The sequence below is a fragment of the Eubalaena glacialis genome, chromosome 16 (genome assembly GCF_028564815.1).
Source record: "Eubalaena glacialis isolate mEubGla1 chromosome 16, mEubGla1.1.hap2.+ XY, whole genome shotgun sequence".
Lineage (NCBI taxonomy): Eukaryota > Metazoa > Chordata > Mammalia > Artiodactyla > Balaenidae > Eubalaena > Eubalaena glacialis.
The window spans coordinates 2524117-2541531 of NC_083731.1; the positions used below are offsets into that span (position 1 = coordinate 2524117).

A 17415-nucleotide genomic window follows, 5' to 3' on the forward strand; every position below is an offset into this window, starting at 1 on the left:
ATAGAGATCCGTGGGGCAATAAATGGTGGAAATGGGAATGACAGTGAATTCCTGGAACGGCCAACGTCAGACCCGAGGCAGAAAAATTCAATTCTAGAGTTATCTCGTACGGCAGTGATACTGCCCGATGAAACTTCCCAAAGAACGGGAAACGTCAATGCCAAAAGTAGAAGGATATCTATGACGCTTGATGTCTTTGAAAATATTTATTCCTGCTTGTTCAAAGTGCTTAGGAACATCTGGACTAGGTTTGATATAAAAACTTGGTAAATGTAGAAAGGCACTAATGTATTCTAATAAAGTTTCAGGGCATTAAAAACGCACCCGGGGCTTTATTTTAAGTTCTAAGATAAGATTAGATGCTATAAATAACTAAAATCCCATGTTGAACACATGAATAAAGGGTTTTCTATGATAATAAATTGCTAGTCTCCTGGAAACATACACAGAAAAGATATAATATTTAATAAATATAAAATACATACAATTAAAACACATAAATATACATGTGTATATGTATGCACACATATATGATGTATCCATTTCAAAAATCTGAGGTTATTTATTGTAATATGTATATCTTAATTCTAAGAAGAATCATCTTATTCCAGGAACTTTTACTGCTTCAGTGACTGTTAGGAAAGGATACAGGATGACAATTCAGCATCCCTCATCCTCCATAAATGTCAGTTTCAAAGGACTAATCTATTCATCTTTCTGATCAACATGCTATTTCCATGACTCATCTTTCCTTCCAAGATAACTGACATATTTGAAGGGCACCCTTTTTGTTAAATTTTATTTTTTTTCTACTAAAGAAGTCTTTTCAATCTTCTGGAATTAAGAAGTTCATGTTCATCCACAAAGTTCTTTTTGTTTACTTCCTTGGTCTGATTATTCTACTTGAGGGTATGCAGATGGCTACATATCCTTTTTCATCAATGCTATCCTCAAAATAAAGTCCTAAAAATACCAGTAGCAATGAACATTTAGACATCTCCTTTTTGGTTAGTAGCCGTTCCATGGAATGTCTGTGTTTGAAATAGATCAGTATTAGACGAGTCAAGATGCATAAAAAAAGATAAAGGGCAGAAGAATACCCTCATTTCCATCATCTCCAAATCAGAAACTTCAGCTCCACCTTTCAGCAATTTCACAGTAATCAAAGTAAAATCTGGGTCAAGGTTGAAAAATTAATCGCACAAATGGAAGACCAATAGTCACAAAGCAAAACCAAAGAGGAACACAACAAGAAACCTAACTGAAAGAAAAATAAAGGAGTTTTGGGTAGAAATACATCGCTCGTGAGCCAGCACAATAGCGTGTTTGGTGAAAAGGGGTTGATGGGATTTTACGACACAGTCCTAGAAGCGCAGCATCCAGACCAGGGAGGAAATAGTCTCCCTTCACTTCACGCTGGTCTGGCAGCTGCTGGAAAGCCAAGTTCAAATCCGCAGGCCAGGACTCCAGAAGGGAAGTGAGAAACTCAGAAGAAGGAGATTAGAACGAGGGTACAATTTTCATATGAGCAATTGGTCGGGAAGTCAGGGGCACAGGTAATGCAACAGTTGATCCTTAACATGAAAAAAGGTTAGGAGACCATGTTCTTCCCTAAGTTCTGCTGAGATCAGTAGATTTGGAAGGAATGGAGTTGTGATGGGGCCTGTAGAGGGACGATGGAAGAGAAAGCTCACTGGGGTACCGGGAGCTTTGCGGTGGAAGCGAAATGCTAGAGGACGGCCATCACCGGGGCATCGGAGTTTGTGTGTAGTTGTGGGATGGGATGGGGAAGGTGGGACTCCTGTTCAGGAAGCAAGCATGTGTCAAAGCTAAACCTTTCCTATGTCGCAATTTTCTCAAGAGCTTTGGTGACAGCAATCACAGCACATACTGCGGTGGGGTGTCACCTCCCGTATGCCGTGATGGTCATGCTGGTCCCATGAACCATTTGTCAATAGTGTTTGAACTGTGCTCTTATTAATGGTATTACATTTTAGTGGTCTAATTGTAACCGAGCAGGACCCTATGAGGTCTTCCTGGGACAGACCCTTCCCCTACATCCTCGGCTGTAGCTCCTCTCTGAAGTACCTAGATAATAGTTATCTGATGCACATTTCTTGAGTTGTTTTACAGATGCTAAAAGCCCCACCAAATGGAAGAAATTAAGTACTTGATGATCAAGAGCCCCCAGACCTACTGGCGCCTAAGGATTGATAACTTTAACCCCTGTGACACCACCTTGTTACCTCACCATCGACCAATCAGAGAGTTGTGCACGAGCTGATCACACACCCTGTGATCCCCCTCCGTCACCTGGCCTTTAAAAATGCTTTGCTGAAACCCCTCGGGGAGTTCGGGGTTTTCTGAGCCTGAGTCACCCATTCTCCTTGCTCGGCCCTGCAATAAACCTTTCTCTGCTCCAAACTCTACGACGTTTTGGTTTGTTTGGCCTCACTGTGCGTAGGGCCCACGAACTTGCGTTCGGCAACATAATAATGATCGAAGCTCACCTGAAGCTATTGATATAGCTATATTGTAACCAAATGCATAACTTTAGCCTTCTTGGATTTCAAATGAAACATCCTAATGCTATTATTTAGTTCAACCTCTTTATCCTTGTCTCTAGTTGACCGGGAGTTTAAAAAAAACAACTATTTAAATATAATACAATTACAGCACTAATATCACTTTATGGTATAACTTGTAGAGGTTAAGTCTATGTCTTCAGGATGTTCTTCAGTTCTTTTCTATACAGCGCTTGAGGAGAAGCAGGCTGATGTCATGCCCCTGGCATCTCTTGATTTCAAAATATACTCTTTAAAGGCAAGAAAAACACTGGCCAGAGGAGAAATTATTTCAAACAAAGATGTGAAGCTGACCGGGGAACAGAAAGAAATCTCCTAGGGGCTCAGATATGCTTGCTTTATTTCTTGTCTATGGCATGTCTTACACCTAGTTTCTTTTAAGTGAAGCTGTGGAATCAACCTTATTGTCTGGAGATTTTAAGTGGGATTCAGTGTTAAGCAAGAGTCCCAAAGAAAAATTCTGTTTTTGAGCAAGAGTTGAACTTTTTTAGTTCAACTTTTAGGAGTTGGATGATTTTCTTTTGCAATAACATATCATACTTTTCATTAATTGGGTATTTTTTAGTGAATTTGACTCTAGATATATATGAATCTATTCTGAGGTGTGTGTGTGTGTGTGTGTGCGTGTGTGTTTTCATTAAGTAACCAGGAAAGCCTTTCTTTTCTGGAGTCCTCTAAGAACAGAATGACTATTCATCAGTCTCAGATGTATTCTTCCATCCTTCCTGAGTAAGACGTTGGGGAGATTTGTCAAGGTACTGCACCAACAATTCTATCATTCTACGATGAGAAATACAAATATTTGTAAAATATCAGGTGTTAAATGATGAGGAACTACCCCCAAGGTCTTCGAGTGAGGAAGCCGTCTTCCTGTTTCAGCATTTTGCTTGGATTATCTGGCCTCCTATTCACCCCCCTCTTTCTTTTGGGTTGTAATGGTGTGCTTTAGGGCTGTGGGCACACAGTAAACTCTATTAAAGATTTGTGCATCTCGCCCTCAGTGGCAGGTGTATCCAGGCTGCCCAGGTATAAGACTTGCTACTTCTCTGAGCTGAGTTGAAAAGAGTAGAATGTTAAAAGCAACATAAACAAAAGAAAACTGCTTCCTAGTCAGTCACAGGGTTCTGTTCATTTTGTTACCAATCATTGCAAACTCATTCGTCCTCAAAGCCATGGCAGTATGTCTTTTACTGAATTAAGAAAGGCTAGTCTTGTTGGTAGATGCTAAATACGGGTGCAAGGCATACAACTGACCTTGACATCAGGGTTCTTTCGAAATATATCTTCACAAGGCGTAAAAAATGCCATTATCACCATTTGGAGTGTATTTTCTCAAAAAACCATGCAGAGCTAAATACATGCCAGCACTTTAATTTTTATTACGGAGAGACCAACTTCACCATAAAATTCATCTGTCCTCTGTTTCTTTATTTAAAACAGACTTTAAGTTTGAAGAACAGTTAAGTGCTTTACAAAGACATTTTAATGAAAAACATCAATGGTGACAATGCAGCTGAGAACTTATTAGGCCAAAGATGTTATTTACCCAGACTTAATTACTTCCATTTCATTTTGTTTTGCTTTCTTTCGCTTTTTCCTTTCTGGTTCCAAATCTTTAGGAATTATCCATCCTAACAGTGTTTTGAATACAAAAACTTTTGTTCCTATGGTGGGATTTTAGTGCCCTTGCAGGGGCTTAAGAGGAAACTGCCATCAATACAGGGCTTGTATTGGGTTACAGGAAGGTCTAGTCCTGCTTTGATTCTTCTAGAATTTAATCTTCTAGACTGGACACAGAGAGGAAGGGGACAGGGATATTTTGATCTTTCTAGTCAGTGGGGAAATATGCCCTTTTGAAGGCTTGCTTTCTACTTCCCATGTGAGTCAGACATCTGACGACTCGAATGACCTGGTTGTCTATACCACAATGGGCTAGTTTGGGTGGGACGCCAGAGGGCTCAGAATCACAGGCTGTTCAGGCTCTCAGGTTGAGCAGTTTCTTAAGAAAATTCTGAAATGCCTAAAGCATTTAAAAATAAATTCAAATTCACCTGAATGCCAGTGATGTATGTAGCATCTTTGCCTTTGACTATTAAGAACACGGGTAGCTTCTTCTAATTCAAGAAGGAGAAAATAAGGCAGAGAAAAGATGACCCCCTCCCACTCTAGAGTGAGGAAATTGTGCCTGTGTCACTTGGTTTGGTCATTTCTGCCATTTTTCTCTGGTTATTATTTACTATCTCTGGAAGAAAATAGGAAGAGTAATTTCAAAAATGTGCAATCTACTAGTTTTCTCTTTATTATAGGAGCAGTCTGGTTTAAGAGTGCTTAGACACAGGAGCATTTAGCCTCTTGTACAGGCTGTCCCAGTGAACTGGACATGGATGCCTTTTCCATATGAAGACTCGACCTCTCTTCCTACTGAGTGAGGGAAGACAAATTCAGAGAACACGTTTCCATTTTCGGATGGCATTTAGAAAGCACGTGATGTTTGGTAAGAATTTTCCTCTGGTCATTTTAGAAATCCTGCAATTGTTTACTAAGGATGGACTGGAGGTGAATAAAACAAAACAAAGGTCTTTGAAGACGGGCATTCCTTCTCTAAGAGAAAAGGATACGCTTCAGTGCTGTACTTGTCAAAACATTCCATCGGAGGAAGGAAGACGATGGATTTCCAAAGGCAGAGCTTCAGTCTGGCTTCGAAGAAGAGTAGAATGTTCCTTTCTCTCACCCCGGTTTATCAGTGGTCTCTTGGAGTCGGTGTGAGGTTTTCAGTCAAAACTCAAAACAGTATTATTATCATTATCCTGGCTCTGACCCACAGATAAAACCCACAGTTTTCCTCGAGGCCATGAAAGGAAGGCCATTTCCCCAGAACTGTCAACTTTGGACTGGAACCCAGTTAATCATTTTCTCACCATCCTTGGTGCTGATGGCTGGTGTGGACGGCCAGCCTCCCTGAGGTTTTGATCGCTGAGGCCACCGCCCAGAATCCATGGTGCCCCTTGCCCACAGGCATCGACCAGCCGGCCAGCCTCAAGGCATCATTTTTGTGCTTCTGGATACACCATACTTTCACCAATATCCCTGTTTTCCATAAAAACATCTAATATCATCAGTCTATGGTCAAAGGGTTGGGAGAACAGGGACCTGCCTAGGGAAAAAAAAGTTATTTTTTCTCTCAAGTTCATTCTCTCTTCTGCCTGAGCTCTGAGAATGTCTACTCTATGCTCCTTTTGTTTGGATGGAAATTCAGAAGGGAACGGAGGGGTGTGGTTCTCTCAGAAAGAAAGAGTGGGTTTCCCCCACTCTTTCTAGGGCGGTAGACACTTCAGGCAAGATTGAGTGTTTGTAGACACTAGGTAAGCATCTTTCATTAGCAACACCTGGAGACAAGAGCACAGTATGATTTTTTCATTATGAAGGAATGTGGTCTAGGCTGCCAGAGTGACGTGTGTGTGTGTGTGTGTGTGTGTGTGTGTGTGTGTGTGTGTAATTTCACCAGAAGAGGGACAAATGGATAAATAAAATACGTAAACATTTAGAATTCTTCCTCTGCACTCAGGTACTAAGCTGCCCATGTGCCAGTGCTTCATTATTAATCACTGATCATGTGCCTACTGTAAATGCTAACTACATTTTTTTAATCAATTATCTGCTCTGCTGTTACCATAGCAGCAGTGTCATTGGCAATTCCTGTTGTGGTTGATAAATGCTAGGCCACAGCCACTATGATTAATTTTCACCAACGATTTTCATGAATCCTATTATTTAATGATGTATTTTTACTGGAGGAAACATGGGAATCCAGGACAAAGTTTGTCATGCTTCAGGTAAGGGACATGATGGTTTCAATGGCATGGAAATACATTTTTTCTCTAAGTGCCGACTTTCAATCATCAGATTCTGTCTATAATGATGTTCTTTGAGTCCATGCAGTGAGGTGGTATTAACATTTCGTCTTTTCAGGATTTAATAATGTATTCTTCCTTTCGGATGGGCTCCAAACTGGCCCGTTTTCTATCAGACTGTGACTAGTGTTAGAATGGTGCTTTGAAACTAAACATTTCCCTTACTGGGGTGGGGTTGGGAGCAGGGGAGTAAAGCCAGAGATGCCGCAATTGCTTCTCTCTGCTCCAGCTGCACAATTAAATCATTTCTACAACACTTGATTGAAAGTCCTACTCTAAGAAAATGCTTACGTAATCTTGCCAGAAAGAAGGCAAGGGTGAGGTTATGGTCCCAAGCTGGGGGGGGGGCTGGATCATCAAAGGTCTCCTGCGGATAAGAAGTTTTCAGAAGGGGAGGGTCTCGATCGGAGCTCAAGTGGGCAAAGCGAATTCTCCTAAGAGGCCGTGGGGTTACGGTGGAGAATGAGGGGACAAATCAATTAAGAAATCGTTCTTCACCGACTGATGACACATTCTGTGCATATACCATTTCCAATGTGCTGGACTCACGGGTCTGTGTATTTTTGCGATAACACCCTTTTCGTAAAGATATAAGCCCAGCAGGTCACAAGTCTTGGTCTTACTTTCATGAAACGCTGACTTTACACTGTGTTTTACTTTTGTCTCGGATTTAATATCTAGAGTATTCTTATCTATTCACTATGAGTTTATTGTGTGTTTCTTCCACTCTCCACCTCGACACCCACAATGGTGATCTCGTATGAATATAGTAGCCACTGGCCATATGGGGCTATTTTTATTTGAATTGTAATTAACTAAAATTAGATAAAAATCTAAAATTCAGTTTGTTCATTTCACTAACCACATTTCAAGTGCTCAAAGAGCCATGGTGGCTGGTGTAGGTAAAGAACATTTCCATCTTCGCAAAACATGTCTTTGGAGAGCACGGGCTAGAATATCAGCTGCAAAAGATTAGGGATATGACCTGCTCTGCTTTTTCTGCATCCCTGGTGCCTAGATGGGGCCTGACACGTCACAGATGTGCAAACAATATCTGTTGAATGAATAAACTTGTTTTTAAATCGTAGCAGCCAACTACTGCTATGTGTAATTGTAACTGTAGCAGCCAACTACTGCTATGTGTAATCTACTGCCTGTGTGAGGGGCCACGTTTCCTGGCATCTTTTTTGACTAGAACTCGACCCCGACTGACTGGATCACCAAAGTTCCTCACCAGCTTCCCCACGAGAGCTCTGCGACTTGAGCAAGTTATAAGTCACACAGTTCCTCTAAGGAACTCTCCTGAAGGGTTTCTCGCCTCCCTCAGTCAAAGGTTCTCTAAGACTCTTACACGACCTTCCTCTCTGACCTCACCTGCCACGAGTCTTGCCTCCTTGCTCTGCTAGGGGCGCACGGGCTCCCAAGGTGTCCCTTAAGTACGCCGGGCACACCCTGACCTCGGGGCCACCTCTGCTCTTCAGGGCATCCCCTCCCACTGTTCACTGACCCAGCCCCTTCTCCTAGACACGTGCCTGGCGTGTGGGTGGCCAAAAAATACAGATTTCAGTGTTGAATGACTGTAAAATTCCATTGTTAAAAGGAGCCTAGGGTTCTTCTTACCATGGCAGACATAAAAGAAAGTGTCACTTTAAAAACACATCACTTATGTGCGATGTACAAATTAGGCGGGCATCGTCTACATCTGCTGAAGTACTGTTTTCCCTGCAGAAAGTAACCAAGTAATGGAGCTGGCTGTAGCCACAGCGGCATCGGGCTAGCCAGAACCACTGCCGTTCCAGAGACGCACTAAAAATAAGCACATGATGTTGAAAGTAGGTGAGAGCTATGTGTCGACAAAGGTTATACAAGCCCAGAAGCCAGGAGGGGTTTCTGCTATTTCTGAATCATTCTTCGCCCTTTCTGGGCTGTGATGGGGCAGAAAATGCGGGCGATGACTTCCGTCAGGTCTGCTGAGCAGACCAGTAACAGGCATCTGCCTGGAAAGGCAGCAGCTGGTTTGGAAAGAGGTCTGCTACAGCAGCACTGATGTTTTCATTTCGCGCTTGCACGTGTCTCCCCAGAGCTGAGACAGATGGCCGTGTGGCTTAGGGGAACCCACCAGAGTGGCAGAGCACACACAGCACACACATCTGGAAGATCTATGTTCTGAGCATCCCCCTTTGCTCCACAGTGGTCAACCGGCCTTTAGATTTATACTGAGCATTTCAAAGAAAAAGTTCAGTTTTATTGCCACAGCCCAGTTATACACATTTGAGGGTAAGGTTTACGATTAGCGACGCACGACAGAAGATACCGCCATCAGCAAGACCACAGCTCTCCCTGGAAGAGACCTTGCCACAGTGACTGTGGTTCAGAGCTGCTCATGGCCCCTCTGCTCCTTTCCCTGACGCTACGCGTCTGCTTCCTGCATCTCTTGGTTGCTGCCTACCTGGGCTGACAGGCGAGGGCCAAAGACTGAGTCTCCTGCACCCCATCCATCCGTCACCACCCATCTCTGAGAGCTTTCTGTTCACACTTTGCTTCCTCTCTCACTCCGTTTCTCTCCGGTTTCTCTCACTTTGATTTATATTGTTGAATTTAAGGAATCTTGTGAGGTCGAGAATTATTTGCTCATACTTTGACCCAAGTCCAGGGACCCACAGACTGTGGGAAACTCTTAGCTACATGAAAAAAATGCAACAGCCAAACACAACTTGCCCCGGTTCTCAGCCTTTGCTTAAGTGAGTGAGCTTGTCAACTGCACCCTTCCGGGAGCTGAGGTTCCAGTCTTGGGGCTCCTGCTGCCAGGCCCACAGAGGGCGAACGTGGGGGGGATGGCTGCACAGTGATGGGGAGGTGCCGGGTCCCTCCCTCCGGGTTGGTGGTTCAACTCTGGGACCAGTCACAGTGGTGGTTTCTCCTTTTCCCACCGCAGCTCGACAGGCCATTTAACCACCTCAATAATTCCCAACATTTGGGACTTAATCTGTCTTTGTATGTACCAATTTCTGAATACCTGATTGCCTAGGAAAACAGGCACCTTGCGAAGGTTAATGCCATTAAAACGTTGAAATCGCCTATCTGATCTGAGTTTATGGTCAAAAACCAAAGTGTCAGGGGAACAGGAATCTGACAGAGTAACTGAGATAATGAATTAAAATTGACCTCGGTTGGAAAAATCTGAGAATTTCACAACCTTTTTGGTGAGGTAATGCACAAAGGCAAAGGCATCTCTATCTGTTGAATCAGATGCCTCCCCTGTTCTATCTCCTGTTTTCTACACTATGAAGCTTTGTATCACATGGAGGCAGTCACTCTGCTTTGACAGAAATTCTGTAACAGAAATTCTCTCTGATGCTTGCAGCTCAACTACCTTCCATCTCCACCGTGTGTAGAGAAGGAAAGAAGAAAAAGAATAGAAAAAGAGGACAAAAGGGAGCCCTCCTACACTCCTACACTGTTGGTGGGAATGTAAATTGGTGCAGCCGCTATGGAGAACAGTATGGAGGTCCCTTAAAAAACTGAAAATAGAGTTACCATATGATCCAGCAATCCCACTCCTGGGCATATATCCGAAGAAAACCATGCTTTGAAAAGATACATGCACCCCAATGTTGATAGCAGCACTATTTACAATAGCCAAGACATGGCAGCAACCTAAATGTCCATCGACAGATCAATGGACAAAGAAGATGAGGTACATATATACAATGGAATATTACTCAGCCACAAAAAGGAATGAAATTGTGCAATTTGCAGAGACGTGGATCGACCTAGAGATTATCATACTAAGTGAAGTAAGTCAGAGAAAGACAGATATCATATGATATCATTTATATGTAGAATCTAAAAAAATGATACAAATGAACTTATTTACAAAACTGAAATAGACTCACAGACATAGAAAACAAACTTATGGTTACCAAAGGGGAAAGGGGAAGGGGAGGGATAAATTAGGAGTTTGGGATTGACAGATACACACTACTATGTATAAAATAGACAACAAGGACCTACTGTATAGCACAGGCAACTCTATTCAATATCTTGTAATAACCCATGAAAGAAAAGAATCTGGAAAAGAATATATATTTACGTACATATATTTAAACCTGAATCACTTGGCTGTACAGCCGAATCGTTGTGAATCGACTACACTTCAATAAAAAAACAAAAAGAATAGAAAAAGATATGGGGGCTGGGAAGCTTTGTCTGGCGTGACGAGTATGTGACCATTAGCGGTGGAGAAAGTCCGAGAATTTAGTTAGTTACCTTTGTTTGTGGACAGCACCCTGTGGAGTACTGCTGGATTAGGACTTACACTTTCTAATTACTCCAGTATACTTAATAGGGATTATTTGAAGTAGAAACCCTCTAACAACAACAAAGTCTTAACTCATTTCTTAATATACGATATTCGTTTTTCTCTTTCTGACTTATTTCACTCCGTATGACAGTCTCTAGATCTAACCACGTTAACTCATTTCTTAAAGTTATTTACTTTTTTGATTCACTAAGCAACTGAAGAGATGGCTGGAGAATTGGCTAGAGAACCACAACTCTTGAGTCAAGACAGCGAAACCTCTTTCCTCTTTTCTCTGACTGTGTGCTTTCCCCCCATCCCCTGGAATCTCCTCCATATAGGTTAACATCTGGCCAGAGGTGTGCAGACACAAAAGATTACTGTATTGGAACATGAACTCATCTGAAAGTCGGAGAGCTCGAGTTCTGTTCTGAACTGAGACTGGAGCAAGTCACTTAGCCCCAAATGTCACTGTCCTCCCATGAGAACTGGCGAACGTGGCTAGGTCACCCTCTGCACCTCCCAGCGCTGGCCCGGGAGCGAAGGGTGCGCAGACCGCTGGGCCTCAGCTCCCCCCCTTCCTGCACCCGCTAGCGGCTTGCTGGAATGATCCACAGGGCGGCTGGCTCTGTCTGTGAGACGCAATTCTCTCCCTGGGACAACGCGCCACCCGCCACTCCAGGGCGGGGAGTCTGGCTCGATACAGAGCTTGCTCTTTTGGTTAGGACGAGAAGTCCTTTGGAACCAGAATCCACAGTACCTTTGTGATTTCCGCTTAGAGTCTACAAGTTACCCAGTAACATACAGTTTCTGGTGTTGGCTGTCACCATGGTGAGGAACACATTAACTGGACCCCGTGCCCATATAAGGCAGAGTGAGCCTGGAGCTCGGGGACCGTGGCTCTGCAGCCAGGCACTGTCACGGCTGCTACGGTGGCACCGAGGGGAAAACAGACAGCAAGGGACCCCAGGGGAAGCTGTGGGAAAGAACAAACTATGCACACAGCTCTTGGAGCGGCAAAATCCACCCCACGGCTATTTTTGTGTATTACATTACTTCTGAAAAATACTACCAATCCAAAAGCAGGGCAGAAATAGCTCTGCTTTCGATAGGACCCCATTTGGGTAGACTTGTTAATGAACAAATATTTAAATACATACACCAGGTTCGTAGAATGGACATAGACATTCTATTTTCATAAATGATTTCATAAAGTATATGCGACTGTCCTAACAATAAATATCTTCAGTAATACACTGGGCTTACCCTGTAGACAATGATAAATGGGGTTAGTTATTTCTCCTCACTGGGTTTTCTTCTTATCTCTTACTGTCAGCCATTCCTATCGCCTTATTGATCAATATTCAATAGCACACCTGAATCAATCGGGCAGCCTCGGGTGCAGACAGTTAGAGCCACCCCGTTTGGATCTGTGTGGTCCAGGAACGGGGTCTATGCCTCTCTTCATGACTCCAAACACTCCAGAGAGTGGCACCGGCAGGCCAGTCCCCTGGTGGGGTACCGCTGGCCCTGGCTCTTGAACAAACTACTCGGACAACTGCCAAGTCTCAACTTAGTTTGACCAAGATTGATAATGTGTCTGCAGAATTAAAGGAAAGTCAAGCCCATGCTAGGTTACTCATGTTAATGAAATTAACCAAAAGGTGTCATTTTCTACTTTTTGGCAATGCGTAGAAACAGAGTCAAGGTATTTTCTTAATCAGGGATGACAGGAAATAACACCTGTGCTGTACACTTACTAGACTAGAAAGACCAAGGGACCTGCAGAAATTCTCTTCTGATGACCTCTTTGAGAAGACCCTCAGCGTCATTAAAGAATCCACTGCTCTGCAGACGGCATCACATATGGAAATAATCAGAATGAACTACCTTTACGGAAGAACAGCGTTCTTGTAAAAGCATTATGGGAGTTATGTTCACATATTGGTTCTACGTTAACTAATCATAAAGAGTGAAAAAGAATAGACCCAGCCCCCTTCTACTCAGTCTGGGTTCTGTTTGGCAGATCCCAGGGAGAATGCAGGTCCTATCAGAGCCGGGGTCCCTCCAACTCGGGGACATCTCACAGATGCTTGTATGCCACTCATTTGCCTTCTCTGTGCCTGCAGAGGGCTGAGCTAGCGAAGCACTGGGGAGGGGAGAGCCCTGCAATCAGGCTTTTCACCACTGCTCCAGAACCATCGCTGGGAAAATCTATAGCAAGGGACCCCAGGGGAATTTAAGTCTCATGGAACGGTTTCCATATATTTAAAAACACTTCTCCTTGTTAAATGCTGATAAAGCATCTTCAACTAGCAATTCCTTAAGCATAAAGCCCCCACTCCAAGCAGAGGAACCCTTTACTAAAGCAACAACAGCAAAAACTGTCACGATGAACACAGCCCGTGGAGACGGAAGCTTTGATCTCCTGGCAGAAGATCACTCCTCAACTGTGAGCTATGCCACTAAAATAATGGTCAGTCGCATGTTAGTACATAAGCCCACCACATTTATAAAGGGGTTCCCTGCCACGCCTTTTACGTATTTGACTTTTGGGGGCGACTCAGGTAGGGAAGGATGTAGGGTATAACACCCAGCCTCAGAGGTGGGTCTCCAACCAGACGTCTCTTCCTCCTGGTGGGTGGGGATGGAGCACGGCTACTTTGAAAACTGACTTCAGAATTCAACTTGGTGAAACGCATTTGGAGCCCCCGAGGACGGCTGTCATTCCCGGTTCCAACAAGGACAGGGCGATGCAGGCGAGAAGCCCCAGTGGCCTCTTAGTACCTGGCATCGGACAAGCATGAGTCCTAGAGGGAAATGCGTCATTCCAAAGCGTAAGGACGCAGAAGACTTTGCGACGTAAAACGAAATACCACTCCCCACAGTGTCACACGCCAAAATGGGCTTTAGACATACAAACAATTCCTTGTTAAAATCAGCAATACCAAGACTCAAACATCAGCTTTAAAGGCAACACTTTGATTGAACATATTACACCCAAAATCAGGTCCGTATTTCAAACTCTGCCAGATGTTACGGTGATAATTTTGGGGGGACCGTTTTTCTCTGACTTACCTATGAAGTGGGCTTTACAGAAAGGGCATTCAGGGAATGAGTGGGATAATTTTAAAAGCCAAAGCGATTCTCAGTGGTATAATGCCAGCGCCCTCTAGTTTAAATGGATATCCCAGTATAAATGAGACTATGTTTTCTTTAGGCAGTGTTTTTACAAAACGTATGCTTATATATGATATAAATATAAAAGGCAGTTGCATTATGTGTACCTATATGCATACCCATGTGTATTTATGACAACAAACAAGAGAAAAGAGGCTTGAGAAAGTTACCGCTGTTCTCAAATTATTAAGAAAGTGGTATAAATCGACCCAATTTTGCATTATATTATTGTTTGCTTTGTGGAAAAGAACACGCCTGTATTAAATTTCTTAGGAACGTATACAAATGACTTAACCAGGCAGGATGCGGCACTTCGTTCAAAATGGATGTGTAAGGAAGATAACACTTCCTGCAGTGTTGTGACTTACCCATCCTCCTTTCTCGGGATAGCACTGGCAGCCCGCACTGCAGTCTCTCCCTCCACAGGGCACATCGAACTTCTTCACGCCCTGCAAAAATGAAACACAAAGCAGAGAAGAAGTTACCTCATAGTGCAGTGCAGCCACAGTATGCGTCATAGTGCCAGGTGCTGAGAGCCCTTCCAATTCTAACAACTACTCATTCAAAACATTCAGTAAGGGCTTCGCTGGTGGCGCAGTGGTTGAGAATCTGCCTGCCAATGCAGGGGACACGGGTTCGAGCCCTGGTCTGGGAAGATCCCACATGCCGCGGAGCAACTGGGCCCGTGAGCCACAACTGCTGAGCCTGCGCGTCTGGAGCCTGTGCTCCGCAACACGAGAGGCCGCGATAGTGAGAGACCCGTGCATCGCGATGAAGAGTGGCCCCCGCTTGCCGCAACTAGAGAAAGCCCTCGCACAGAAACGAAGACCCAACACGGCCATAAATAAATAATAAATAAATTAAAAAAAAATTCAGTAAGCCTTGAAAAAAATAGAATTTAATTTTCAGAGCAGTTTTAGGTCCATAGCAAAAGGTACAGAGACTTCATGCACAGCTCCCCCGGGGCCCCAACCTCTCAACCAAAAACTTCCCTCACCAGATGGGACACTCGTTACCATCAATGAACCTCCATTGACACACCATCACCGCCCAAAGTCCACAGTTCACATCAAGGTTGCTCTTGCTGCTGTACGTTCTATGGTCAATAAGCCTTTTTTCAGTGCCTACTAAATGCCAGATGCCAAGCTAGATCCTGGGGCTCGAAAGTCAAGGAGAACATTCCCTGGATCCAGGGATCCCATGGGACGTGAGCCTTGGATACTGTGTTAAGCCCTTTAGTTTGGAGGAGGAGTCCAGGCACGTAGGAAGCAGCCCTTCATTCTGCCTGGCAAGGGGGGGATGGATTCTGGGAGGAGGCATCCAAGGCTGAGTAGGATGGGGTTAAGATAAACGCGCAGGGCGCTCCAGGCCCCCTTACGCGGCACAGGTCCCGGTGAATTACAGGGAGAAGGGGCTTCTGATCCGGAGGCAGAATTTGCAAATACACCTGGTAGGATGACAAACCCTCACCTCCATCACAGGGTACCTGCCATCCACGGAGAAGCCCCCCCGCCCCTTCCCTTTCCCTGAGACGTGCTCACCTGGGGTGCAGAGGAGGAGGGGTTGGGGAAGAGGCTTTTCCTAAGTATTTATTCAGTCGGGTTGGGGTGACCTCAGTGAACTTTTCATCAGACACTGAGATATAACTCTTTGATGACTTTAGTGGATGACTGGGCGAGCTCTCTGGCTGGACGACTCCAGCGAGGAAAAATGCATTTATTTCTTGCCCTCGATCTCAGAATTTCAGGCAAAAGATGGGCTTGGAGATTGGACCGCGTCTGAGCTCTTCCTTTCAGACTGTGTCCACAGCACTAAATATTTTGAGTAGGAAATGACAATCAGATTGGCCCTCTTCTCCCCGCTCTCTGCTCAGCCAAGTGTCGGCCCTGCCCACCCCCACCCCCCTCACCCCCGACAGGCGAGTAAGCACAGCTGGTCACTGGGGAACCTGCGTCTGGCTCCTCACTCTTGGCCAGACCGTTCGGAGCCCCCATGGAGCCCATCCGGTGGGGACCCTGGGCGCGGTGAGCTCTGGGGAGCACTCAGCCAAACCTTACTGAGCAGGCAACACTTCCCGACAACAGAACCCATCCCAGCTTTAAACAAAACTGCATTTCACCATAGCGACTCCATCCTCTCCTGAGTTAAGTCTCAGTGACTAAACAGGGGGTCACTTGGGGATTCCCTCTGAGGTTCTCTGCCTGTTTTTTGTGCTAGCACATCTGCCAGCATCTTCCCTGTTCCTGAAGGTTCAAGCGAAGATGCAGATGGGGCTGCCTGGCCACCTCGGCAGCTCCTGCCAGGACGAGGCTTCCTGGACGGTCAACCCTGGTGGGCACACGAGTAAACCCTGATTCAACACCATATGGCCAGAGTTGACCTTAGACCTCATCAGCGATGCACTGTCCTTTCTGTAGAGATGATACATTCCTTTCCTTTGCTAACTAATTTCTACAGAGAGGTCTCATTTGAGAGTTTCACATTTTTTGTTCTTATTATCATTCTTTACCTGATCTAAAATCGGTGGCATCAGTCACTACTTTGAAGAATTCAAAAAAATCTGAAAATCTCAAACCCTTTAAAGAAACCAGCACCTCTAAAGCCTTTTGAATCTCTTGGTTATCCTTCTGTCCGAAGGCAATGAGATAGCCCAAGCTCCATAATGTAAGAGCAAACATGGATAAAATCCTTTCATGCCCTCCAAATATGATACAAGGTATTTGCCAATTGTTTTTATGGCTTCAGTGTTTAACTTCAGCGGGGCTCATTTTTAAATCCCACGATTTTGCATATTTGGTTTTTATACAGCCAGCTCCGTGCCAAGCCATCGGCTTATGGATTCTAATGAGCACTGACGTGAGGAGCCTGGATGGGCCGCCGCGTTTGTACTTTGTATTATGTACGACCGTGACGTGAATAGGTGCCTTGGCAAGGTGTCCCCGGCTCACACAACCATAATTCACTTACCAGTTGTTTGGAAAGGGTAGGGGGACTCCTCAGGCTGAAGGGTGAAGCATAAACTCCTATTCCCCATCTGGTGCTTCACATGCTATTTTTAATTTTGATTTTAAAGCCACTTGCCAAATCCCTGTATATAAATCAATGGTTGAAATGATTTTAATGGTTTCAAATTGATCTAACAGACTTTCTGTTCTAGGTTTAGGATATGCACTGGATTTAGTTATAGCAATGAGTTCTTCACAACCCGCTCAAAATTCAATAGCACTTTTCTGCTTTTGGAACTAAGACTTACAGGCTTGAAAACTCCTGGCCTCAACGCTTTTCAACCATGTGTGCATGGCTCAGATACCCTGACACAGCAGGTGAGGGAGACATTGTTGAGAAGCAGCCCTCCACCCAACAAGCCAATTTCCATCATGGCAACTCCAGCCCTCCTGTGTGTGCCTGTGTCTGTGTGTGTTTCCCATCAGCATCTTAC

The 17415-nt window shown here is 44.4% G+C and overlaps 1 protein-coding gene across 1 annotated transcript in view; it reads right to left on the reverse strand.

Annotated features, from left to right (window-relative positions):
- The window catches only part of COL4A2 (collagen type IV alpha 2 chain), a 176165-nt gene that overhangs the window by 107050 nt on the left and 51700 nt on the right, over nt 1-17415 (reverse strand). Inside the window, exon 4 of the mRNA XM_061171040.1 lies at nt 14345-14425. Coding sequence (XP_061027023.1) covers nt 14345-14425 — 81 coding nt within the window. The remainder of the gene's footprint in view (nt 1-14344; nt 14426-17415) is intronic.